Source organism: Lygodium microphyllum, chromosome 9 (genome assembly GCF_053477565.2).
Source record: "Lygodium microphyllum isolate KBCC chromosome 9, Lygodium_microphyllum_v1.1.10, whole genome shotgun sequence".
Classification (NCBI taxonomy): Eukaryota; Viridiplantae; Streptophyta; class Polypodiopsida; order Schizaeales; family Lygodiaceae; genus Lygodium; species Lygodium microphyllum.
The window spans coordinates 126282628-126304902 of NC_141143.1; the positions used below are offsets into that span (position 1 = coordinate 126282628).

Below are 22275 nucleotides of genomic sequence, written 5' to 3' on the forward strand. Positions count from 1 at the left end.
GGGGCAAGCTCTTTGCCTTCAGCATACATCTGGCCATCTCCACGAGTGACCGATTCTTCCTCTCTGCTACCCCATTCTGTTGTGGAGTATGGGCAGTAGTGTACTGATGGACTATACCTTTCTGCTTCAAAAAGGAATTCAGCATAGAGGACATGTATTCCCCCCCTCGGTCCGAACGGAGAGTCTTAATTTTGCATCCAGATTTATTTTCAACAAATGCACTGAAAGCCAAAAATGCATCATACACTTCTAACTTCTTTTTCAAACAGTAGACCCAGCAAAAACATGTAAAGTCATCGATGAATGTCACAAAATAGTAACAACCGCCCAATGACATTGTTTGCATAGGCCCACAAACATTTGAATGCACCAACTGCAATCTGGTTGTTGCTCTAAAAGCTGTTAGAGAGGATCACAGCCAGGCAGGTACAGCCAGGCAGGTGCAGTCCAGTCGGACTGCTGCAGTCGGACCTGCAGCAGTCGGACTGCCACGTGGCAGTCCGACTGCCTGCAGCCATTTTATTCCTGGCTGCGCCCTATTTTGGCGCCCCGTTCTAGGTGATTTTTCGCCAATTTATTGCTGACGTTTTCAGCAGTCTGGCCATTATTCTCTGTCGCAGATTACAGACTGGTGCCGTGCAGATTTCTGTCTCTGTTCACAGATTTCAAACAGCAAACAGTGCAGACTGCAGCAGACTTCGAGGTGGACAGCAGGTCGCATCGTCGAGGTGGAGACACGCAGTCCAGCGCACTGCGCCCGTGTATATCTTTGTATTCAGCATTCTTTATACAGCAGATCTTCAGTGTACACTGTCTCTTTCTCTCCCTTCTTTCTCTGTGTTCTCTCTCTCTCAGTCCTACGCTTCCGCACCGCTGCACTCTGACATGGTATCAGAGCAGTGTTTGAGGGCTGACTGAGCGCAGAATCAACCTGAAGAGGAGTTTCCATCGCGACACAAATTTGCGTTTTTTGCATTTAAGGGCAGACAGGAGGGCTGCGCCTTGGAACAAGGCTGAAACGAGTGTGGGCGCACAGGAAAGGAGTACAGGTGGTGGATTTGCTGCTGTTTACTGCTGTTTTACGCGGAGAAAGTTTGAGTTTTCAACCTAAAAGTGCAGGTTTTGCTTTTTCATCGCCTCCGGCGGGTGAAGGAGCTTCGGGATGCTGAAGAGCCTTAGCAGGCTGAGTTTACTCAGTCAGAGGGGGCTGCTTTTGCGTTTGAGAAGGCATTGCAGGTGAAGATGTCTACAGAGATGGACTTGGAGTTCCAGGCGATTATGGACCGGAAGGTGCCTGTCCTACCGGCTCTTCCTACAGATCAGAAGCTCGACGGTGACAACTACCGCATATGGCGCGTTATGATGTTGGCCATTCTGGAGTCCTATGATTTGGCGGAGTTGGTACAGGAAGATATTGACCGGCCTTCGGTAAGAGATGAGTCCAAACTCTCTTCCGATGCTCGTGCGGAGTTGGCCAAGGCCCAGTCTCATTGGGACAAACTGAATGCCAGGATTCGATCCTTTCTCTTTCTATCATGCACTACAGCCGTGATCGCTCACATCGAGCACTTGACGGTGGCTCGTGAGATATGGCTGGAGCTTGATCAAATGTACAATCGGATGACCCTGATGAAGAGGGTTTCTTTGGAGGTACAGATGCGGACCTTGTCCGTCAATAAGTCTTCTTCGCTAAGGGAACACATTAATAAGCTAAGGCAGCTACAGATGCAGGTTCAGAATGCGGGGAAGCCGATCTCCTCCGAAGACATGGCGATCACACTCTTGTCCCAGTTGCCGCCACAATTCGGTACATTTTACTCTGCCCTTATTGCTTCGGGGCGAGAGTCTACTCTTCGGTGGGAGGAGTTGGTTCCTATGGTCTTGGACCAAGAGGAACAGTTAAAGGGACAGAATGCTTCCAAGTCGGAGGCGTTGACAGGTCAAGCCTCTCAGAAGAAGGGGAAGGACCAAAAGAAGAAGAAGGGGGATAACAAGTCCAAGAAGGACAAGGACAAAGACTCCACATGCCATATTTGTGGAAAGACTGGCCATTGGAAGAAGGATTGCCCTGATAAAGACTCGAAGGACACCAAGAAGAAGGAAACCAAGGATTCTGGAGCGGTGGCTGCACCCTCATCAGCTGCATTTCTACACTTAGTTGTCATTGAGGACGCTTCACCGAATGCTTCTGATGCTGCGATGGCGGCTTCCCAATCTCGAGAGTGGATTATTGATAGTGGTGCCTCACGGCACATGACTCCTTCATCAGATGGTGTTGCCCAGCTGCGACCTTCGCGTGGGCAAGTTCTCATTGGAGACAGCTCTTCTGTTTCTATTGCAGGTCGGGGTAAGATGCAGCTTATTCCGGATGGACGAGGTGGCACCCATACCTCAAAGGTTTTGCATGTACCAGGATTAGGGTACCATCTCCTTTCAGTTCATAAGATTTGCTCCCTTGGTCTTTTGGTGGAGTTTGACAGTTCTACAGTGCGAGTCCTTGATCGTGAATCGAGGAAGGTTCTATCATCTGGATATGAGGAGAACGGCATTTACAAACTGAAGTCTTCCACTGCCCTTTCTACTCTTCTTCTTACCTCACAGTCTCAGTCAGAGTTATGGCATGCTAGGTTTGGTCACCTAAACTATGACTATCTTCGGCGCGGGGACAGCTTGTTCGAGGGTTGCCGGATATAGTGGTGAGCCAGCAGCCATGTGTCTCCTGCATACGGGGGAAGCAGCATAGAGATGCCATTCCCCACACCGCTTCGCGGCGGTCTACTTCACCGATGGAGTTAGTATCTACGGATCTATGTGGCCCTATGAGGAATGAGTCCCTGCGTGGGAGCTCGTACTTCATGCTGATCGTGGATGACTATAGCAGGATGACATGGGCCTACTTTTTGGCACTAAAGTCAGAAGCTTTCTCGCACTTCAAGGATTGGCTTCTCTTTGAGGAGAACCGATCAGGCCGGAAGTTGAAGACCTTGCGATCCGACAAGGGAGGTGAATTTGTGTCTAATGAATTTGCTCGGTTTTGTGCAGATAGAGGAATTCACCAGGAGTTTGCCAATACCAATACTCCACAAGAAAATGGTATTCTTGAACGGAAGAACCGCAGTGTGATCGAGATGGCGCGCACCATGATGGAGCACCGACAGACCCCCCAGGTTCTGTGGGCCGAGGCTGTGGCTACTGCAGTCCACATCCTTAATCGATCTCCTACTTCGGCCGTGGAAGGGATGACTCCATTTGAGGCGTATTTTGGGTCGAAGCCAGATGTTTCTTACTTTCGGGTCTTTGGGTGTGATGCCTATGTTCACATTCCCAAAGCTCACCGTGACAAATTTGAAGCGGCTTCCCGAAAACAGGTATTTGTTGGCTACAGCTCCCAGTCCCAAGGCTACCGACTATATGATCCCGTCAAGCGGGATGTATATACTAGCCGTGATGTGCGGTTTGTGGAGGTTCCGGCTTCTTCAACGGGTAAGGAGCACCCCGTTCTTGGAGATCCAGGGGAGAGTTTGGCTCCTTCTACAGTTCCATTGGAGCCTGTGCCGTTTGATTATGATTCTGTTTCTGACACAGAGTCTACTGTTCCACCGGATCCTTCTGAGGAGTTACCACCGGTGGACATTCCAGAGTCTTCTACTGATGGAGAACGACGAGGGGAGGTTCGGCCTCCTCCTCGCTGAGCCCGTGACACACTCCGTGATTCAGGGATCGAGGGGGTTCCTGAGGAGTGGGGACCGCAGGATGGTCCGCGGCGGTCACGGAGGCACCAGGCGCATTCTTCGGAGCTTGTTTGCTCCAATTATTGTTTGATGTCCCGAGTTATGCAGGATCGAGAGCCCACCTCCGTGAAGGAGGCTTTACAGTCCGCCCCATGGAAGAAAGCTATGGAAGCTGAGTTGGAGGCTATTGAGAGGAATGGCACTTGGTCACTTGTGCCACGCCCCCCGAAGAAGAAGGTGATTGGAGTCAAGTGGGTCTTTAAGACCAAATATCTCAGTGATGGTACTTTGGATAAGCACAAGGCTCGCCTTGTTGCTAAGGGTTTTACCCAGCGCCCAGGGATTGACTGTCATGACACCTTTGCCCCTACAGCTCGTATGGCAACCATTAGAGCTGTTCTTGCTTTGGCTGGCCATAGGAGATGGCCTGTTTATCAGCTGGATGTGAAGTCGGCCTTCCTGAATGGTGATTTGAAGGAGGAGATCTACGTTGAGTAGCCTCCTGGCTTTGGTTCTTCAGATGGGAAAGTCTACAGGTTGAAGAAGGCCCTGTATGGTCTCAAGCAGGCCCCGCGAGCTTGGAACGAGAAGATTGATTCGTTCCTCCAGACTCAGTTGGGATATCGGCGGTCCAAGGCCGATCCGCAGCTGTATGTTCACACTTCCGAGGATGGTTGTGTGCTGTTTGTATTATATGTTGATGATTTGATTGTCACAGGTGATGATGCACAGCAGGTCCAGGAGACAAAGTCAGCTTTACATCGGACGTTCGAGATGACGGATTTGGGGCTACTCCATTTCTTTTTAGGACATGAGATTTTTCAGTCTCAGAGGGGGATCTTTCTCTCCCAACAGAGATATGTACAGGAGCTCTTGGTGTCTTTTGAGATGGAAGATTGTCGGGCCCTCTCTACTCCTATGGATCCGAACTGGAAGGCCACTTCCCACTCAGCTTCTCCTTTGGCGGATGCTTCCCGCTATCGACAGTTGATAGGGTCTTTGATTTGGCTTCTCAACACCAGGGTTGATCTATGTTTTGCTGTTGGGCTCTTGGCAGGGTTCATGAGTGAACCTAAGACGGTGCATTGGCAGGCTGCTCAGAGGATACTTCGGTATCTGAGGGGGACGTCTGATTTGGGGATTCATTATCCCGCAGGGACAGATGGGTCAGATCTTGTACTTGCAGGTTGGAGCGACTCGGATTGGGCCGGTGACGTGGACCACAGGCGGTCTACAACAGGTTACTGCTTTACTTTGGGTGCAGGTGTTATTTCATGGAGTAGCAAGAAGCAGCCCACGGTAGCCCTTTCGTCTACTGAGGCGGAGTATCGAGCCGCATCTTTCACCACATGCGAGGTTGTGTAGCTTTGGAGATTGTTGGAGGAGCTTGGGTGCCCCCAGACTCGTCCTACATTGCTGCGATGTGACAATGAGAGTTGCATTGCCTTGGCGAGGAACCCTGTTTTTCATGCCCGGACGAAGCACATTGAGATCCAGTACCACTTCATCCGAGAAAAGCTTCTGGATGAGACCATCACTGTGGAGTATTGCAAGACGGAGGATAATCTTGCGGATTTGTTTACGAAGGCGCTTCCTCAGACTCTACTTCGGCAACATTCCAGATCCCTCAGGCTTCTGCCCTGCCCAGGCTCTGAGAGGGGGTGTTAGAGAGGATCACAGCCAGGCAGGTACAGCCAGGCAGGTGCAGTCCAGTCGGACTGCTGCAGTCGGACCTGCAGCAGTCGGACTGCCACGTGGCAGTCCGACTGCCTGCAGCCATTTTATTCCTGGCTGCGCCCTATTTTGGCGCCCCGTTCTAGGTGATTTTTCGCCTATTTATTGCTGACGTTTTCAGCAGTCTGGCCATTATTCTCTGTCGCAGATTACAGACTGGTGCCGTGCAGATTTCTGTCTCTGTTCACAGATTTCAGACAGCAGACAGTGCAGACTGCAGCAGACTTCGAGGTGGACAGCAGGTCGCATCGTCGAGGTGGAGACATGCAGTCCAGCGCACTGCGCCCGTGTATATCTTTGTATTCAGCATTCTTTATACAGCAGATCTTCAGTGTACACTGTCTCTTTCTCTCCCTTCTTTCTCTGCGTTCTCTCTCTCTCAGTCCTACGCTTCCGCACCGCTGCACTCTGACAAAAGCAACATCACGGGGAAATGAGAAACGATGCATTTTCCCCAAAATGGATCGCTCGTATAAGTGCTCAGGAGGTCTCTCCAAGAGAGGTAAGCCATCCAGCATCTAAGTACGCTGCAAAAGCATCAAGCTGCCAAAGTTTACATGCCCCAAACGAGCATGCCATAACTCCGCCTGTTTCATAGCAGGAGTAAGAGTGGATGTCAAGTATGCCGACTGATCTACTAAAAGAGCATCCAACTCATATAAACCATGACACAAAGATCCTGTCAAGACCAAAGTCATGCGTTCTTTATCTCTAACCATGCAACGGTCATCATCAAATGTGACCTGCAAACCACAACGTGCCAAAGAAGAAATAGAAAGCAAATTCTTCTTGATCCCAGGCACAAACAAAGCATCCTGCAGGCGGAGAATAGAGCCATCAATGGCTGTGAGCTGAATCTCCCCAATACCACGAACAGGGTATGATGCATTATTGGCACACTGTACAGATTTCCCAACGGGAGGTGCACTAACAGAAGCAAACAAATCTCTGCGAGATGTAATATGTCTAGAAGTACCACTGTCAAAGAACCAAGTGTCAGCATCCTCTGTAGAGCTAAGTGCTCTATCAGCCCAAGAGATGTCATAACTGCAAGTGTAAAAACAATAGTCCCTGTCTACAACAAAGGATGCGGACTCACTAGTAGTGGAAGGAGTAGTAGAAACGGACATTCCTGACTCCTTCTTCTTCTCTTTGACAATGCGCTTCCTGCACTCAGTGATATAGTGGCCTGGCTTCTTACAATAATGACATTTTCCCTTTTTAGCTTGCGACCCCCCTTGTGTCTGATTCTGTGATGTGCCAGAAGTACCAGAACTCTGTGGAGCATTTTTCACCTTGCTGTTTTTGCCTTTCTGTCTTGCCACAAAAGCATGCTCAGAGACTATAGCATCCACAACACTATTTTTCCTTATTTGCTCCTCCTCTAGAAGCAAACTAACCAGCTGAATAAAAGTGAGTGGGTGCTCGGCAATCCTCATGGTGAGGTTCAATGCAGTATGACAGGACAAGTACAAAGGAGGTAAGGAATTCAAGGTGGTGGATATCAACTGTGCATCCGAAAAGTACTCATCTACATTCATGAGCTGCTCCCGCAAGTCCTGAATCTTATTCAAGTGATCCTGCATAGAATCACCCTCATTCATCTTCAAAGTCTCTAACTCTTTCTTCAAGAAAGAGATTCGAGTCTCATTCTTTCCTGCAAACATATGCTCCAAAGTCAACCATGCATCTCATGAAGAAGATGATGAACGAATGTAAGGGATGATGGACCGCTGAACTGCCAAAGCAATCAACGACAAAGCCTGTGCATCACGTATATCCCAAGCTTTTTGAGCTGCAGTTCTTGGAGGAAGTGGCTGAGGTGGACCGGCTGAGGTCCCCGTTTGAGGAAGTGGCTGAGGTGGACGGGCTGAGGTCCCCGTTGTCCACGTGCCCCTTGAGAAGGAGGAGTAACGGGAGCTACAACTCCCCGTCGAGTTTCCTCTCCACTGACATAATCCCATAAATTCTTAGCCACTAATACATTCTTCATCATGAATGACCATAGCGAATAATTGTTTCCGTCCAATCTGTCTTCCTTGGATACATACGTAAATACATCACCTCCCTAATTTGCCATGATGACAAATTTCCAAAGACAAATGAGCAATGTCAAAGCAGTAAGGACTGGAAATCTACAAATTTCCAGAAATTGCAGCAAGCACACTTCTGCAATTAATGTGCAAGGGTATACTTTGTCAAAAAACTGTCTCCAATGCACACTTCCCAAGGTGCAAACAGTGCTCAACAACACTGCAATATCAAAATCCCCAAAATTTTTGCCAAAAATGTGTTCAAAACAATCTTTCTGTGATTGTAACTGCAGTTCAAAATCCCCAAAATTGTAACTCAGCGTGGTGCTGACGGGTGACACGCGGCGCAGCAGTAGACGTGGCAGGTACAGGCAGCGCCTTCCAATGGACAGGTGGCGGCGTCTCCTTTATGAGCCAAGGATGCTGGTGGTTTGACAGGCGGTGGCGAGCTGCGCGCTGGCGGGTACAGGCGGCGCTGAGGGCGTCTGCAGGTGGCGCGCAGGGCTGAGACGGCGACGTGTGCAGATGGTCTGCTAGGCAGAGGCGGCGGCTTGAGCTGGCAACCTGGGACTGAACTGGCGGGGGCTGCAAAACTGGCGTGGGCTGCAGAAGGACACGCTGGTGCACAGGCAGTTGGGGGCGGACCTACAGGCGGTGCAGGTGGCTGCACTAATGGTGGAGATTGCATGTCTGAATGGCCAGCAGTTGGGGCAGCAGCTGACAAAGCTGGAGCTCACCAAGAGCTCAGCGAATTTGGGTGCTGCTGGTACAGGAGTGAACAGGGCAAGAGGCTGAGCTGAACCTAAGCTGAATCCCTACTCTGATACCAAATGTGAGGGAGTGAGAGGATCGAGGTACAGCTTAGAGTGCAGTAGACAGTGTGAGAGTGTGTGAGACAGAGTGAAGCACGACACCCAATCCAATAGACTGAAAGAGTGTAACATCAAAGTACAAAGTACAACCCTTAAACCTTAGGGTTGTAGGGGGTGTTCACACCTGACACACGGTAAGTGCCCATAAGTGTGTAACATAAGCACATAAGCACATACGAAAATAAGACTAAGTCTGGGGGAAAAAACCTCTCCTACCGAGAGTAAAAAGTGCCCCAGTGTCCTACTGATCACCGACACTCCCATATGAGCGTAGGCGTAAGTGAGGCGTGAGTCAAATACCCAACATTTGCTAAAGAGCTTGGATTAAAGAATGAAGAGATGGAGACTCCCACTAAAGTTTGCCGAGCTTTAAATACCGATGAAGGTGACATAATGAAGACTGTAATACCCTACATTGGCAAGCTCAAATTTCAAATCCAAGTCTATAATGATGAAGATACCTTCCATATCCTAGATCTTGATAGTTGTGATATAATTCTTGTTATACCCTAGAAGTGGAAAAAATGTATGACATTTATGAAAAGAAGCTCTTACTTGTTGTTCATGCTTTGAAGATATGGAAGCATTATCTTTTAGGCAATGAATTCCTTACAAAATTTAGTTATCAAAGCTTGAAATACTTCAAGACTCAAAAGCATTTACAAGAGAAATATACAAGATGGAAAATTTTATTATCTATATTTCATTTTCAACTTATGTACACTCCTAGGAAATGAAACCAATCTTCCTCCTCGGATAGGGTAGTAAATAACCTCATTAAGCACTAATTAAAGCAATTAACAAATTCACAAAACTGAAATGCACACTTTACCATACAATCTTGGGCATTGGACAACTTATTGGTCCCAAAACTAGCGCCCCTCGCGGTATTTCTTTAACTTTTATTGCAAATGAATAGAGTACAATAGAGATCCTCTGACCTCCACCGCTAATCCAAGTGCCTCTTGCTGTCAAAACTGACCAATTTGCCCCTTGGTTTGCTTGAGGATTGGCCTTCACCGTGCTCCTTGAAAGGCAAATTTAGCCCCAAATCTGATATTGGCTAGCTGGCCTCTTGAATCTCCCTAAAATTCCTCAATTTCAATTGCTAAAATTAAAGTTCTAGGTCCTCAATTCTGAGCACACATCCCAAGGCTATTGAAATCCTTATTTCTACAGTAAATTAGGGTTTACAGCAAAGATTGATTGAAATCTCTTTCTCTGATGACTCAAACTATTGAAAAATGTCGAGATAAGTTAGGAGATGGCTGGGAAATGAGAGAGAAATTTCAGATTTCTTTTGCAAAACCTAGCATATCTCCACAGCTAAAACCTGCAATTTCTACAACAAAGAAGAGAAATATGGCTCTCTTCAAACTTGAGCTACTCAAATGAGAGAGAAAGAGACCCCAAATAGCCAAGATCAATAGTCGAAAGAGTCACTAATTGCCCATCAATCAAAATTCAAATATGATTAAGAAGTATGATGATGAGGACCATGTCCTCAAGGAGGGTGAGTTTGGCAAGCTATCTCCTAAATTGTTGGCCAAATGTCCAAATCAAAAGAGTATCTCGTGGATCAACTCATGGACAACAACCAAAACTTGCCTCCACCTTCTGCCTAACAATAGATTATTCAGCCTCGTCAATCTAAAGGCAAGCAGTCAGCTGCTTCTTCAAATTTGGAAACACAAGGATGAATGGAAGCCCTACACCATAAGGGAAAAGTGAAGGAGACTTCCATACCAATGGCACCTACTGGGCCTTTTTCACAATACTCTCTCCGCACTTATTCGCATCGTTGAGACAAATCTTCTGATGCCCCTATTGCTTGAGTTATTGCTCCTATCAAGGATCAATTGCCGTCCAAACAGCAATCACAACAACAACAATCAAGTCCATCATTGTCACACACCCGTGGCCCTCAAACTCAATTGGCTTTTGATGCTATTGGTAGAGTCATCACTCCATGGGATTGCCAATATCCAAGTTCTACTTCCCACCCTATAAATGTGCCTTCTTCCTCGCAAGTTGAACATCAGCGACCCAATCCCTTTGTGGTACTAGGGGACTTCTTTGAAGATAGTGTACTAGAAACATTGGTAGCAAAGGCCCAAGCCCACTCAACAAAATCTTGTCAAAACTCTTGATCTTTTACGATGCAACCCGTCTACCTCTGGCGTGCCTCTTACACTCATGTTCCTTTGTATTTGCTAAATCTATCATATCTAGTTTATGTATGATGGTGTAATCTTGTAATCCTGTACTTTTTTTCATGATTAATACAATTATCTATTATTTTAAAAAAAGAAAAAAGAAAGAAAGAAAGATCTACTAACGTCCTTTGGAGCCTGAAGTTGACCTATAAGACAAATCAAATAATTTAAGATATTCCAGTTTGGGGCATCAATGCCGTCATCCATGTGGCCACATAAAAGTAACAAGGAAATATAAAATGACTAAACTCCAAGCTCTCATGACTCGTGAAAGCTATGATCACACACTTTTTACATGGGATCACCAATTTTCTGTATACACTTTTTATATGAGATCACCGATTTGGATCATTATGTATATGTCATTCTAGTATCTAAACTCTCATTTCAACTCTATTTTACACCTTTGTTTGAAGTAAAAGACTCTAAATGTTTGAAATGTATTGTTATATCCCTCAACGTAGAAAATATGCTCCATGGGCAATCTCACTATGGCAGCCTAACTATTGGCATTCACAATACAGCAATTTCACAACAACTTACCCTCATCTATCTTATTGCATTCTCTCAACAACTTATCCTCATCTATCTTATTGCATTCTCTCTTCTATAATTCACCACTGAAATCTTTGCCTTACAACATTTCTTTTTATGCAAGATAATATTTAATGTTTTGTTGTTCATATATTGCCTTGAAAAGAAAAGCCATATGTTGTCCCATTTTGGCGACCTCCCCTCGAAGTTCTTAGCAAAGAGGAGAAAGGCTTGAAAGTAGCAAAGAAATTACAGCAAGAACCTAGATCCTACAATCCAATACCATGTCAAAAGTGGTGCATCAATGGAAGCATAGAAAAGTGCTGAAATAAGTTGTTGAACACAAGACAGAAGAGAAAGAAAATAGAAGAACGCTGCAAAGGAAGATAACTCAGAGATGAGCTCAGGAAATGGAATCCATACCAAACACGAGACAGCTACAATAGTGAGTCACTAGTTGTGTGGAAACTAGCATCGGCTCCTCTCTCCAACAAGAAGTCCACCTGATGAAAGATGATAACTAAGGAGGAGGAGCCCCACTATAAATAGCCAATAAATATGCTAGATACAGCAGCTGATCAGCTAGTATTAATTGCTGGTCGATTGGCATGAAATGCCACAAATGCCACACAAATAGATCACGATAACATGCCTAAAATAAGGACAAGTGTGCCCAGCCCTGACAGGCATGCACAGACTTACAAATGAGTTGACGATCCTACTAACACAATTCTCATGCAACTATGAGGCTTATTTAGCTTGAGCTTGAGACATACCAACGACACCTTTCCTACTTCGATGGAGGGGACCCGACATTTTGGGGATAATATCTTCTAGGCTCAAATATTTTCAGTGTTTACAAATGCTAGTCATGGATATCCATTTATAAGTTCATTATCTTACTTTTTGGTGGATTAAATCTGAAAACTAAATGCTTATATCATTACTAGCAAAAAGTAGGACCGTTGATTAAATATAAGGAAGGTATTGCCGATTACTAATTGTTAGACAAATTCTGAGTATCAATTTCAAAAGAGAGGTTACAGTTAGTTCCATACAGTAGAGAAGGTGAAATTGAGAAAATACTTCCAAAGATTGTGCAAGAAAGTGACATGTTGAGACTTAGACTGTCTTGCTGTAAGAAGCAGGAATTACGTGGCTCCTGAAGGAAGCGATCTACTGTTATTAATATGATACTTATCGGTTTGCATCAATTGGGTGCAAAGCATCAGATAATACAATTACAGGCCAGAATAATCACTCGGGCGATTTAGATGTCCAGGAACAAAGGCATGTAGCCTTTTTTGAAGGTCTGATGTTCTTCAAAAGAACGTCACATCCACCGGGCTGATAAAAGCGATGATCATTTTCAGACAATCGTAAGCTTTTCCTTCCCTTTAAGTGCGAAAAAGAGAATATCGACAGAGTCATTGGGAGCACCTGAACTACGCCAGAGGGAAGCCATAGCAAGTCCTGGATGGAAGCAGACTTCAAGTCTTCCCACCATTCTGCATCGACATGCTCCCACAGCCGATCCTGCGTGCGCAGCCACCTGAGTGAGGAGTCTTTTTTGCTTCTCGACTTTGTGTGACACTGAAAAAGCATGGGAGTCAGCGTGTTACGTGGAAGAACTCGACGACGTGCGCGCGCCAGAGAGGCTCGTACTGCTTGAGGAAGCGAGCAATGGCGTGAAGCAGCTCCACAGTGGCGCTCGTCCCTTCGGAGAAGAGACGAAAGCTCGACTGCATGGTGGCGTTATGGCAAGTGCGACGATTTTCTGATACTTCAAATGTATCAGATCGCAATTTGGTTATGGAAGATGATTTGGGAGACATTTTGTATTAGAAAAACCTATACTTCTTGAAATTAAAATAACTGTGCATAAGGTCTCTTGCATTGTAGCATCAGCCATTTTGAGAGTGTGTGTATGTGTGTGTGCATGTGCGTATGCACATCCATTACGTATTTTTAAAATTTTTTTCATATAGAATCTTGCATTGTACCATCGGTCATTTTGAGAGTGTATGTGTGTGTGCACGCACATATGTACATGTCTGTTACGTATCTTTAAAAATTATTTCAAATAAAATAAATTGTAAAATATTAAATTAATTGTGTCATATGTTCAACTCTCTCTTGTTAACTTAGGATAAGCCCACTAACCTGGGCATAAATCCCCCCTTTGTTATTCCTGTACTAAATGATTGTGTGGATGTAGAAATTGAACTCAAGACCGTCACCATCCATTTAACTTAACTAACTAAGCTGCGTCCGTTTACTCTTGTAATGAATGGAACTAAGAGGGGAGAGAAAATTGAGCTGAAAAGAGAGAAAGAGAGAAAGAAGAAGAAGAAGAAAGACTAGAAGAGGAGAGAGAAAGACATGAAAGAGGGGAAAAGGAAGGAGGAAGCCATGGACGTTGAAGATGAGGAGTATGTTCTTGATAATAATTGGATGCCCTAAACTAGGTCTCTTACACATTGTATACCTTGGTCAGTGTGACTAGGTATCTAACCCCTAATTCCCGTGTATCTCGCTCATTACAATCCATTCCCACCACCCTGAAAGTTTTTACCCTAAAAAACAAAATACAAATTGAGGGGCATGATAGAGGGGTTAAGGAGTGGGGTACATAGTACTACTCTAGTCTACATTATAATAAAAATGGATGAGTGAAGACTACAGATAGCATATTGTCCATTATAGGCCTATTGAGGTAAAATTGCCATAACTTTTGATAAGTTGCTCCAAAGGGGGTGTATCACATGTCCAAATAGAGCTTACGATATGTACTTTTGGTCCATGTAGGAAGCACATTGCTGAAATTTGGGCAAGTACAAAACTATTCTAAAACATTGTGCAGTCTACAAGTAGGATGTGGTCAAAAGGGGACATAACTTGCTAGTCTTCAACCCGTTGGGCATCTTGGAGGTAAGGAAATTCATTGACAATAGTGGTTGGGCGCCATGAGGCTTCTTCCAGGGGTAGTCCTTACCATTTGATGAGGTATTCCTTAATGGATCAAGATCTCAAGTGTTTATCTCGTTGCCCAATAATTACCTTAAGGATGTACTAAATGATACCTTCTTCATCTATGGGAGAAAGCTCTTCCACATAGTCCACTGAGGTGCTAATAAAAGTCTTCAACTAGCTGATATGAAACGCATTGTGAATCTTGGTGATAGGGGGAAGCTTTAATTGGTAGGCCAAATCACCAACTCTCTTGAAGAACCAGTAGGGGCCATAGAAACGGTGGGCGCTATAGCTTGTTACTACTGCCTTCTTTGAGAGCGAAGTAACAGAATTTAGGCACTTTCAAGAGGACAATCTCTCTCTCTTGGAATTCCAAATGCCTTCGTTTCTCATCACCATAGAGCTTCATGTGGATTTATACATTTTGAAGATTCACTTTGCATTACTGAAGTAGGGCCTACATGCGATCCAACTCGGCTATACTATAAGGGTTGATCTTATCATTGAATAAGATTGTAGGAAGGGGAACCTTATACCAGTATAAGGCCTTGAAAGGGGAAACCCCAATGCTAGAGTGGGTGGAGTTGTTATATGGAAATTCAGCCAAGTGAAGCCACGTATTCCAACTATATTATACATCATGGCAAAAGTGCCCTGGGTATGTTTCAAGCTATTTATTTACCCTTTCAAACTAGCCATCTATCTATGGGTCGTGTGTAGTGGATAGAGTAAGCTTGGTGCCTATAGATGTGAAAACTACTCACCAAAATTTGCTCATAAACTTGGCATCCCGATCATGCACTATGACTCATGGTAATCTGTGCAACTTGAAGACATACTCCATAAGCTGAGTGGCCAGTTGAGAGGCAGTGTATTGGGTCTTAGTGGGGATAAAGTGGGTAGCCTTAGTGAGGCAATCAACTACTACGTATTGTTCCATCCTTTCTTTGTAATGAGGAGACCCGTGATAAGTCCATAGTGATATGTGTCCATTTTCCTTCAAGAATAGGTAGGGGTTGCAAGAGGCTAGCAGGTCTAAGCATTGTTGTCTTTGTTCTGCTCGCATGGATCACATTTGGTCACAAAATCCTTGACATCCCTCCATAAGCCTTTCCAACGAGCAAAAGCTCCTGGCAATCCTATCATATGTTTTGAAAGCACCCAAATGACCAACAAAGGGGCAAGAATGCATCTCTTCCATGATCTTCTATGTGAAAGGAGAAATGCAGAGAATGACAATCTTGCTATGGGACCAAACAAGGCCATGTTTAAGCTTATATTGGGAGTTTTTAGCCATTATCCCATGTAGTAATTTCTAAAAGATGATGTTGAAGTCCTCAACCAACAAATAAGCTTCTTAAGGGTCCTCAATCCAATCATTATGCAACTTTGAAATGGAAGATACTTTGCATGCCCACATCCAAGAGAGTGAATTAGCTACAATGTTATCTTTGCACCAAGTGTGAAAAATATCAAAATCATAGTTTTGTAATGTCACCACCCATCTCCTTTGTTTAAGAGTCAAAGTAAACAGAGTCAAGAAGTACTAGAGGACTCTATGGTTGCTCTTTACTCTAAAACAAATGCCATATAAGTAGTGGTACCATTTCTTAATAGTGTGGAGGATGGCCAACATCTCCTGGTCATACACATTCATTTGCATCTCCTTGTCATCAAGCTTACAACTCTCAAAAGCAATCACACCATGCTCTTATAGCAATATAGTACCAATACCTCTACCACTGGCATTATACTAAATAGTAAATCCTTGGAGAAATCAGGGCATATGAGGATGGGGGCTAAAGTAAGCATTTTCTTCAACTGCTTAAAACTGTGATCGGTAGTAGCATTCCAAAAGAATTATTCATTTTTTAATCAATCTATCAAAGGTGCTGCAATGGTGGTATAATGCTTAATGAAGCATCTATAAAATGAAGAGAGACCAAGGAAACCACGTAATGAAGTAGTAGTGGATGGGGTGGGCCAATCCTTAACACATTGCACCTTCACGGGGTCAACCTGTATGCCATTTTTGCTAACAATGTGTTCCAAGTATTGATGTTTGCATGAAGATACACTTACTTTCCTTAGCAAAGAGTCGATGCTCTCTCAAGATATCAAACACCTATTGTCTAACATGTGCCAAGTTCTCCTCTTGTGACTTGCTGTAAATGAGAATGTCATAAAGGAAAATGTGCACAAACTTGAATAAGAAGGGGTGGAGAATTTTATTCATGAGGCTCTAAAATGTGGCAAGGGCATTAGTCAATCCAAAAGGTATCATTAGAAAATGATAAAGCCCACGATCAATCCTGAAAGTTGTTTTGACCTCATCACATTCCCTCATACAAATCTGATCGTAGCAAGAGCTCAGATTGATCTTAGTGAAGAAGCGTACCCCTTTCAACTCATCCAACAAGTCATCAATCTACAGGATAGGATATCAATCTTCACGATGATTTTGTTCAAGTCTATGTAGTCGATGCACATGTGGAAAGAGACATTTTTCTTCTTGACTAATAGGACAAGGGATGCATAAGAAGAAGAACTTGGTTCGATGAAATCCATCTCAAGTAACTCATTGACTTACTTTGCAACCTCTTCATGTTCACACTTAGAGAATCGATAAGGTGGTTTATTCATTGGCTTGGAATGGAGCTCTAAATCAAGTGGATGGTCCACTTGCCTCTTAGGGAGAAGGGTTGTAGACATCTAAAATAAATCACTATAATCCTTCAGTAAAGCCTGCAAGGCTAAATCCTTAGATAATTTGGAAGGCTTATATGAATTTTCATTATTTAACTACAAGACAAATATATGTGAGCATTTCTCAACTCCCAATTGAGTTGCTTTGTTGTTATGAGCTGAAAACCAACATTATCATAAACTCACTCTAAGCAGGTGAGTTGTCCATGCATCATAAACTCCATGTAGAGTTGAGTAAAGTCCATAGCAAATTTTTCCAATTGTTTTAGCCAATTACAACCCAAGACAACATCAATGGGGCCCATGTTAATGTGATTCGGTTAACCAATGCCACATAATTTTTAGCCAAGTATAGGGGGACTATAGAACATACATGTGTACTGATTTCTTTCTCACCATTTGCTACTTAAACTTTCAAGGGGTGCTATAATTCCATGGGATGCATTTTAATCGGTCAATGGCCAATTTATGGACAAAATTGTGAGTGCTACCACTATCCACAAGGATAAATACATGCTTCCCATAAAAACTCCCTTGAATGTGTAAGGTGTTGGGGCTCCAAGAACTAGTCCAAGCATCGCAGGAGATGGAGCAAAGGGAGGTGGTAGTTGGGTGGGATACCAAATCAAGAGCATGGGATGAGCAACCGCTAGGGTCAAAGGGAAACCTATCCTTCGGGTCATATAACTACTCGTGGTCCACATCCTCAGTGTGCTCTTCATTTTCAACAGGTAAGTCTTCCTTATCATTGTGCCAATCTTCCATTACATACATGCTATGAGCATTGACCTTGGTTGTCTTGTAAGGGCACTTGGAGGCATGATCGGTAGTGTACTTGTCCCCACATTTAGAACATAGGCATTTTTCTTTCTATTCCTTCACAACATCTAGGGAAGTGAATCTTTGGCCACTTAAACCAGTGAAGGGTGATGCATTGGAGTGTGTTTTTTCAGCATATTTACTCTTAAAATTAGACCCAAGTGGTGTCCCAAAAGTGCCATATTTTCTTTCAACATGTAAGGGGGGGTAAGTGGGTATTTTGGGGCTACTATTAGGTGTGGAATTACCTCTAAACCACCCCCATATGCGGCTAACCTCAATGGGGTGCAGGGTTGTCCATAATCGTGCTGAAAACTCTTATTCTTATGGTACTTTCTTGCATATCTTTCAGCCAATTCAATGGCATCAAATAGTGTAGTAGGCTTTTGAGCCATGACATTCGTTGATAGGCTTGGTTCCAACCCATAGATATTCTTATGCAAATTGGTATCATCACTAATACTCTCCACATATATGGTCAAGTTCATAAACTAATTTGTGTGCTCTTGTACATTGAGATTTCGTTGGTCCAGAGTATACCATCATCTTGCCAATAGCTCTTTTTCCATAAGGGATACAAATATTTGAACCACATGCATTTTAAAGTCTTCCTAATCAATGAACTGATGATTCTCTTGATTGATATAGCGCCACCATGTGTGGGCAAATCCTTCCAAGTAGAGAGAAGCAAATATCATTTTCTAATCATCTGTAGGAGGGTAAATATTGAAGTAGAACTCTAATTTGGAGGTCCATTCTTCCAAGTTTGATAGTTATGGGGATTGTCCATTGACTTAGTGAGAAAGATCTTGTCATGAAGCTCGTGAGGACCTTGCTACCCATGGAAACCTTGATGTCCATACATACCATGATGGTCGTACATACCTTGTTGTCCATATATACCATGTTGTGCATGTATCCCATGCTGGCCATAAATACCATACTGTCCATGATAGGGCTGAGCCATATAAGTTCCATTGGGGCTTCGAGGGAGAGTAGGGGAGCTTCTACCAATGGTGGGTGAGGGTCTCACTAAAGGGTTGGCGACATGGGTGATGGAAATCAAGTCATCATGAGCATGAGAGGATTCACTGGCTTCATAGATAGAAGGGGGAATACCCTTGGATCCAAGAATGCTCGGTGGACCATGTAGTTGCTCCAGTGGTAAAGGCCATTGAGACTCACACTTAGATTCATTCACATTTTCTTGGGTTGGAGTGATAGTTAATTGAGCTACAAGAGTGGTAAGTTGCTCTAGGGTTTGTTGAGTCCTAGAGTTCAAGAGAGCCATTTTCTCAATTGCTACATCAATTTTTGACATCATTTGGTGATGGTTGGCAACCATGTCATTATGCCTCTCCATGTGATGGAGCTCATGCTGACATAAAGTGTGATTGAGCAAGCTGTAGGGATCCATATCAAGCACTTCTTCATGCATATTGCCATGATAATATTGTGTTGAGCTAGGTTTCATAATTCATTGAGGTGCTAGAGTCCCTGATCCCCCTCTAGACCTCTTCATGGGCCTTACTTTTGCCTTTCTGGCTAGCTATTTAGATGTAGTCCATTGGACTCACTGTCAGTAAATGGGATGTAACTTTTAGTGGGAAACTCTGATCAATGAGATTTTTGATTCAAATCAAAGGGGAGAAAGCCCTCTTTGAGATGAGCTATTAAGATTTGTGATAGAAAATGGTCAGAAAATTCTACAATTGGATTTACGTGTCTATCTTAGAGTGGTCTACACCTTGTCCACAGTGACCTTTATGCAAAAATGGCCATAATTTTTAGACCATAGCTCCAATTGGGTAGATTTTTTATTCAAACTAGAGGAAAGAAGCCCTCTTTGAGAGGAGCTTTATGGTTCACTCCAAAGTGTAATAGATAATTTTCCATAATTGGATCTTTGTGGTTGTCCCTGATTGACTGTGACTAAAAACATTGTTTATCCCTTTGTCCAAATACACTGTATGGATGGCTCATAGACTGAGGGGCCTGAGCATCATCATAAAAAACATCCTGGGCATATTGAGCATAATCCCAAGTACATTTATATGTCCATTTGCTATGTCATCATTACATAAGTGGATCTTAATGCCATACATCTCCTTTGACTACATACATGATGCCATACATGGGTGCCATGAGCACTAAAAGGGTGTCCAAAAGGAGATATTTCATCAGAAGTGGGGTGAATATAGAGTATACTTGCACATGCATACAAGTATCGGGCTCCAAGTCACCAAGAGGTGGGCAAAGTTCTCCCCAAGTTGGGTTGTGCACCCCTTTAGAGTCTTAAGTGGTAAGGGAGGATCGCCTCTCTTTTGGCTTACCACCTCGCGTAGCATCGGCCTTTTTCCTCAATTGAAGTATAAACGGTAGATATCTTTATTAAGCAATTAGCATAAGATGCATTGGAAAGGAAGCATTGGACCTTTTCACAAGGATGAAACAAGAGCTTGGGTAGGGCTTATCTTGGCAGTCCAGTGACTCACTAGAGCTACTACTTACCCTTTTTATAAAGGCTTACTACCCACTTGGGATTAATCCAAAGCATACAAGATTAGGGAAGAGTTAATGTTAGCAAAAGCAATTGGTTTATAATTAATCATGATGCATTGGAAAGCAAATGGATCATTGATTTCAAATGGGTACATGCATATAATGAAATATTGAACTAATCGAGCATATGCAGCCTTAATCTCTCCAACAAAAGGAATTAAGCTCAACAAGTGGAATAAGATAAGAGATTAAGATTGGATTGACATAGCTTTTTAGTATTTGGAAAAGATAGATGGAACATGATCCATCATGATGCCGCTTTCTCCATCAAGCAAGTCTGATTGATTAAAGTACTACAATGGATGGAGCCTTCAAGCATTTGATGTTTCCTCAGATGGTAGGGACTCCCGTGTTTGTTCCCAAGCTTGAACTTCAAGAATGGAAAGCTTCAAATGGAGCTCTCATGGCTGCCCACAAGGATCATTTGTATGTTGGACTTCATGTCTTTAATCTGAGGGAAATGAGGCCAATAGGGGGGCTGAAGGAGCTCCTGAGGGGTCTGAGATTTTAAAGGTGGGAAAGCTTGAGTTGAGCTTTATTGGTTGAGATAGCTCTAGGAGAAGAATCCATGGTTGCTTAAACTATCTAACTGGTGTCCATCTTCCAAGGTTTTATCTAGGGCCAAGAATGCCAAGAGGGAAGGGAGAGAGTGCTAAAGGGGTGTCCAAGGGTGACCAAGAGCTCTAGTGAGTAGCAAGAGGGCAATAGGAGAGCTAGGGTAGGCAGGAGTAGCCGGCGCAAAATGCACCAAAAATCACGGGCTACTCCCTAGTGGCTACTACTGGCCTCACCCATCTAATGGGGTGCTATATGGGTTGCTAGAGATGCCCAAAGTCAAGTGGGAATGGTGGCTAAAGTCCTGGAGACAACTGAGAAGAGATCGGGGGGGTTCTTGGGATTGGCATCCATGGTAACTTGTAGGAGAAGAGAGAGAAGGGGGTTGAGACAAAAAGTAATTGAGATTTTTCCCTCTTCTAACTCTTGAGTCTCCAACTTTTGTCCTAGAATCCCTAAAAATTGCATGAAAAGGAGTGACAACCTCCTAAGTGAGCCATTTTACCTCCAAATATATATGAGTCTCCAGCCATAGCTCCTGCTTGCTCCAAAAAGCTAAAACTAATTGTGGTCCGTCCTGTTGTACTTGTGCATGTGGCTTGAGTAACTAGGGTTCTAGATTTGAAAAGGGAACTAGATGGAGAAAGAGAAAATAAGAAAAGGACCAAAGCCTAATACTCTAATACCACTTGTAATGAATGAAGCTAAGAGGAGAGAGGAGAATGAGCTAAAGAGAGAGAAAGAGAGGAGGAGGAGGAAGAAGAAAGACTAGAAGAGGAGAGATAAAGATAGAAAAGAGAAGAGAAGGAAGGAGGAAGCCATGAAAGCTGAAGATGAAGGTGAAGTGTATGTTCTTGATAATAATTGGATGCCCTAAACTGGGTCTCTTACACCTTATATACCCGGCCAGTGTGACTATGTATCTTGCAGTTACATTGCCTTATTGTATTGTTTCTCAATATGGCAAATTTTCATAGTAGAAATTATATGCCCAGGACAAATGATTAGTGTCTTACAAGAACACAAGAGTGCTCTAATCCTATAGGACCTTTAAACAAGAACACAAGAATGCTCTAATCCTATAGGACAAATGATTAGTGTCTTAGACCTTGAAATATATTTTCCAAAAACTTAGCCATTATGAGAAAAACAAATAACAATGAGTAAAAGCTCTAAAGTGGTAGGGATATAAAATATATTCAAATAGAGTTTCAAACCTAAATTAATCAAATTACATGCAAATAATTTGGGATTCCTTTCAAGGAGCTTAGTGTAATTGATGAATCAAAAGGAATTTGTTTTCATGCGTTATCATTATGATGACCTATTTAGATGACTAGAATGAGTCATGTGCATTTGGGTGGAAAGTGGGATATTATGACCTAGGAAATCTTAGTTTATGGATGGGCACATTCATAAGTTGGTGTAACTTTGTTAACCTTCAGTTAATAAAATTACTAGGAGCATGAGACCCTAAAAGTGGGTGAGAACTCGCACCAATTCCATTTTAGGGGTAATGTATCAATAACAAAGCCTTGCA

The 22275-nt window shown here is 43.6% G+C and overlaps 1 protein-coding gene across 2 annotated transcripts in view; it reads right to left on the bottom strand.

The window, feature by feature from the left end:
- Positions 1-12930, bottom strand: part of LOC148031559 (S-adenosyl-L-methionine-dependent methyltransferases superfamily protein) — a 48891-nt gene extending 35961 nt beyond the window's left edge. The window contains exons 1-2 of one of the 2 annotated variants that reach the window (XM_087685105.1): positions 12743-12930; positions 12561-12656 (exon numbers count right to left, since the gene is read on the bottom strand). In XM_087685105.1, coding sequence (XP_087541231.1) covers positions 12561-12656; positions 12743-12868 — 222 coding nt within the window. In that variant the 5' untranslated portion in view covers positions 12869-12930. The remainder of the gene's footprint in view (positions 1-12560; positions 12657-12742) is intronic. The other variant, XM_087685106.1, reaches the window with a different exon arrangement.
- Between the last annotated feature and the right edge of the window lie 9345 nt (positions 12931-22275).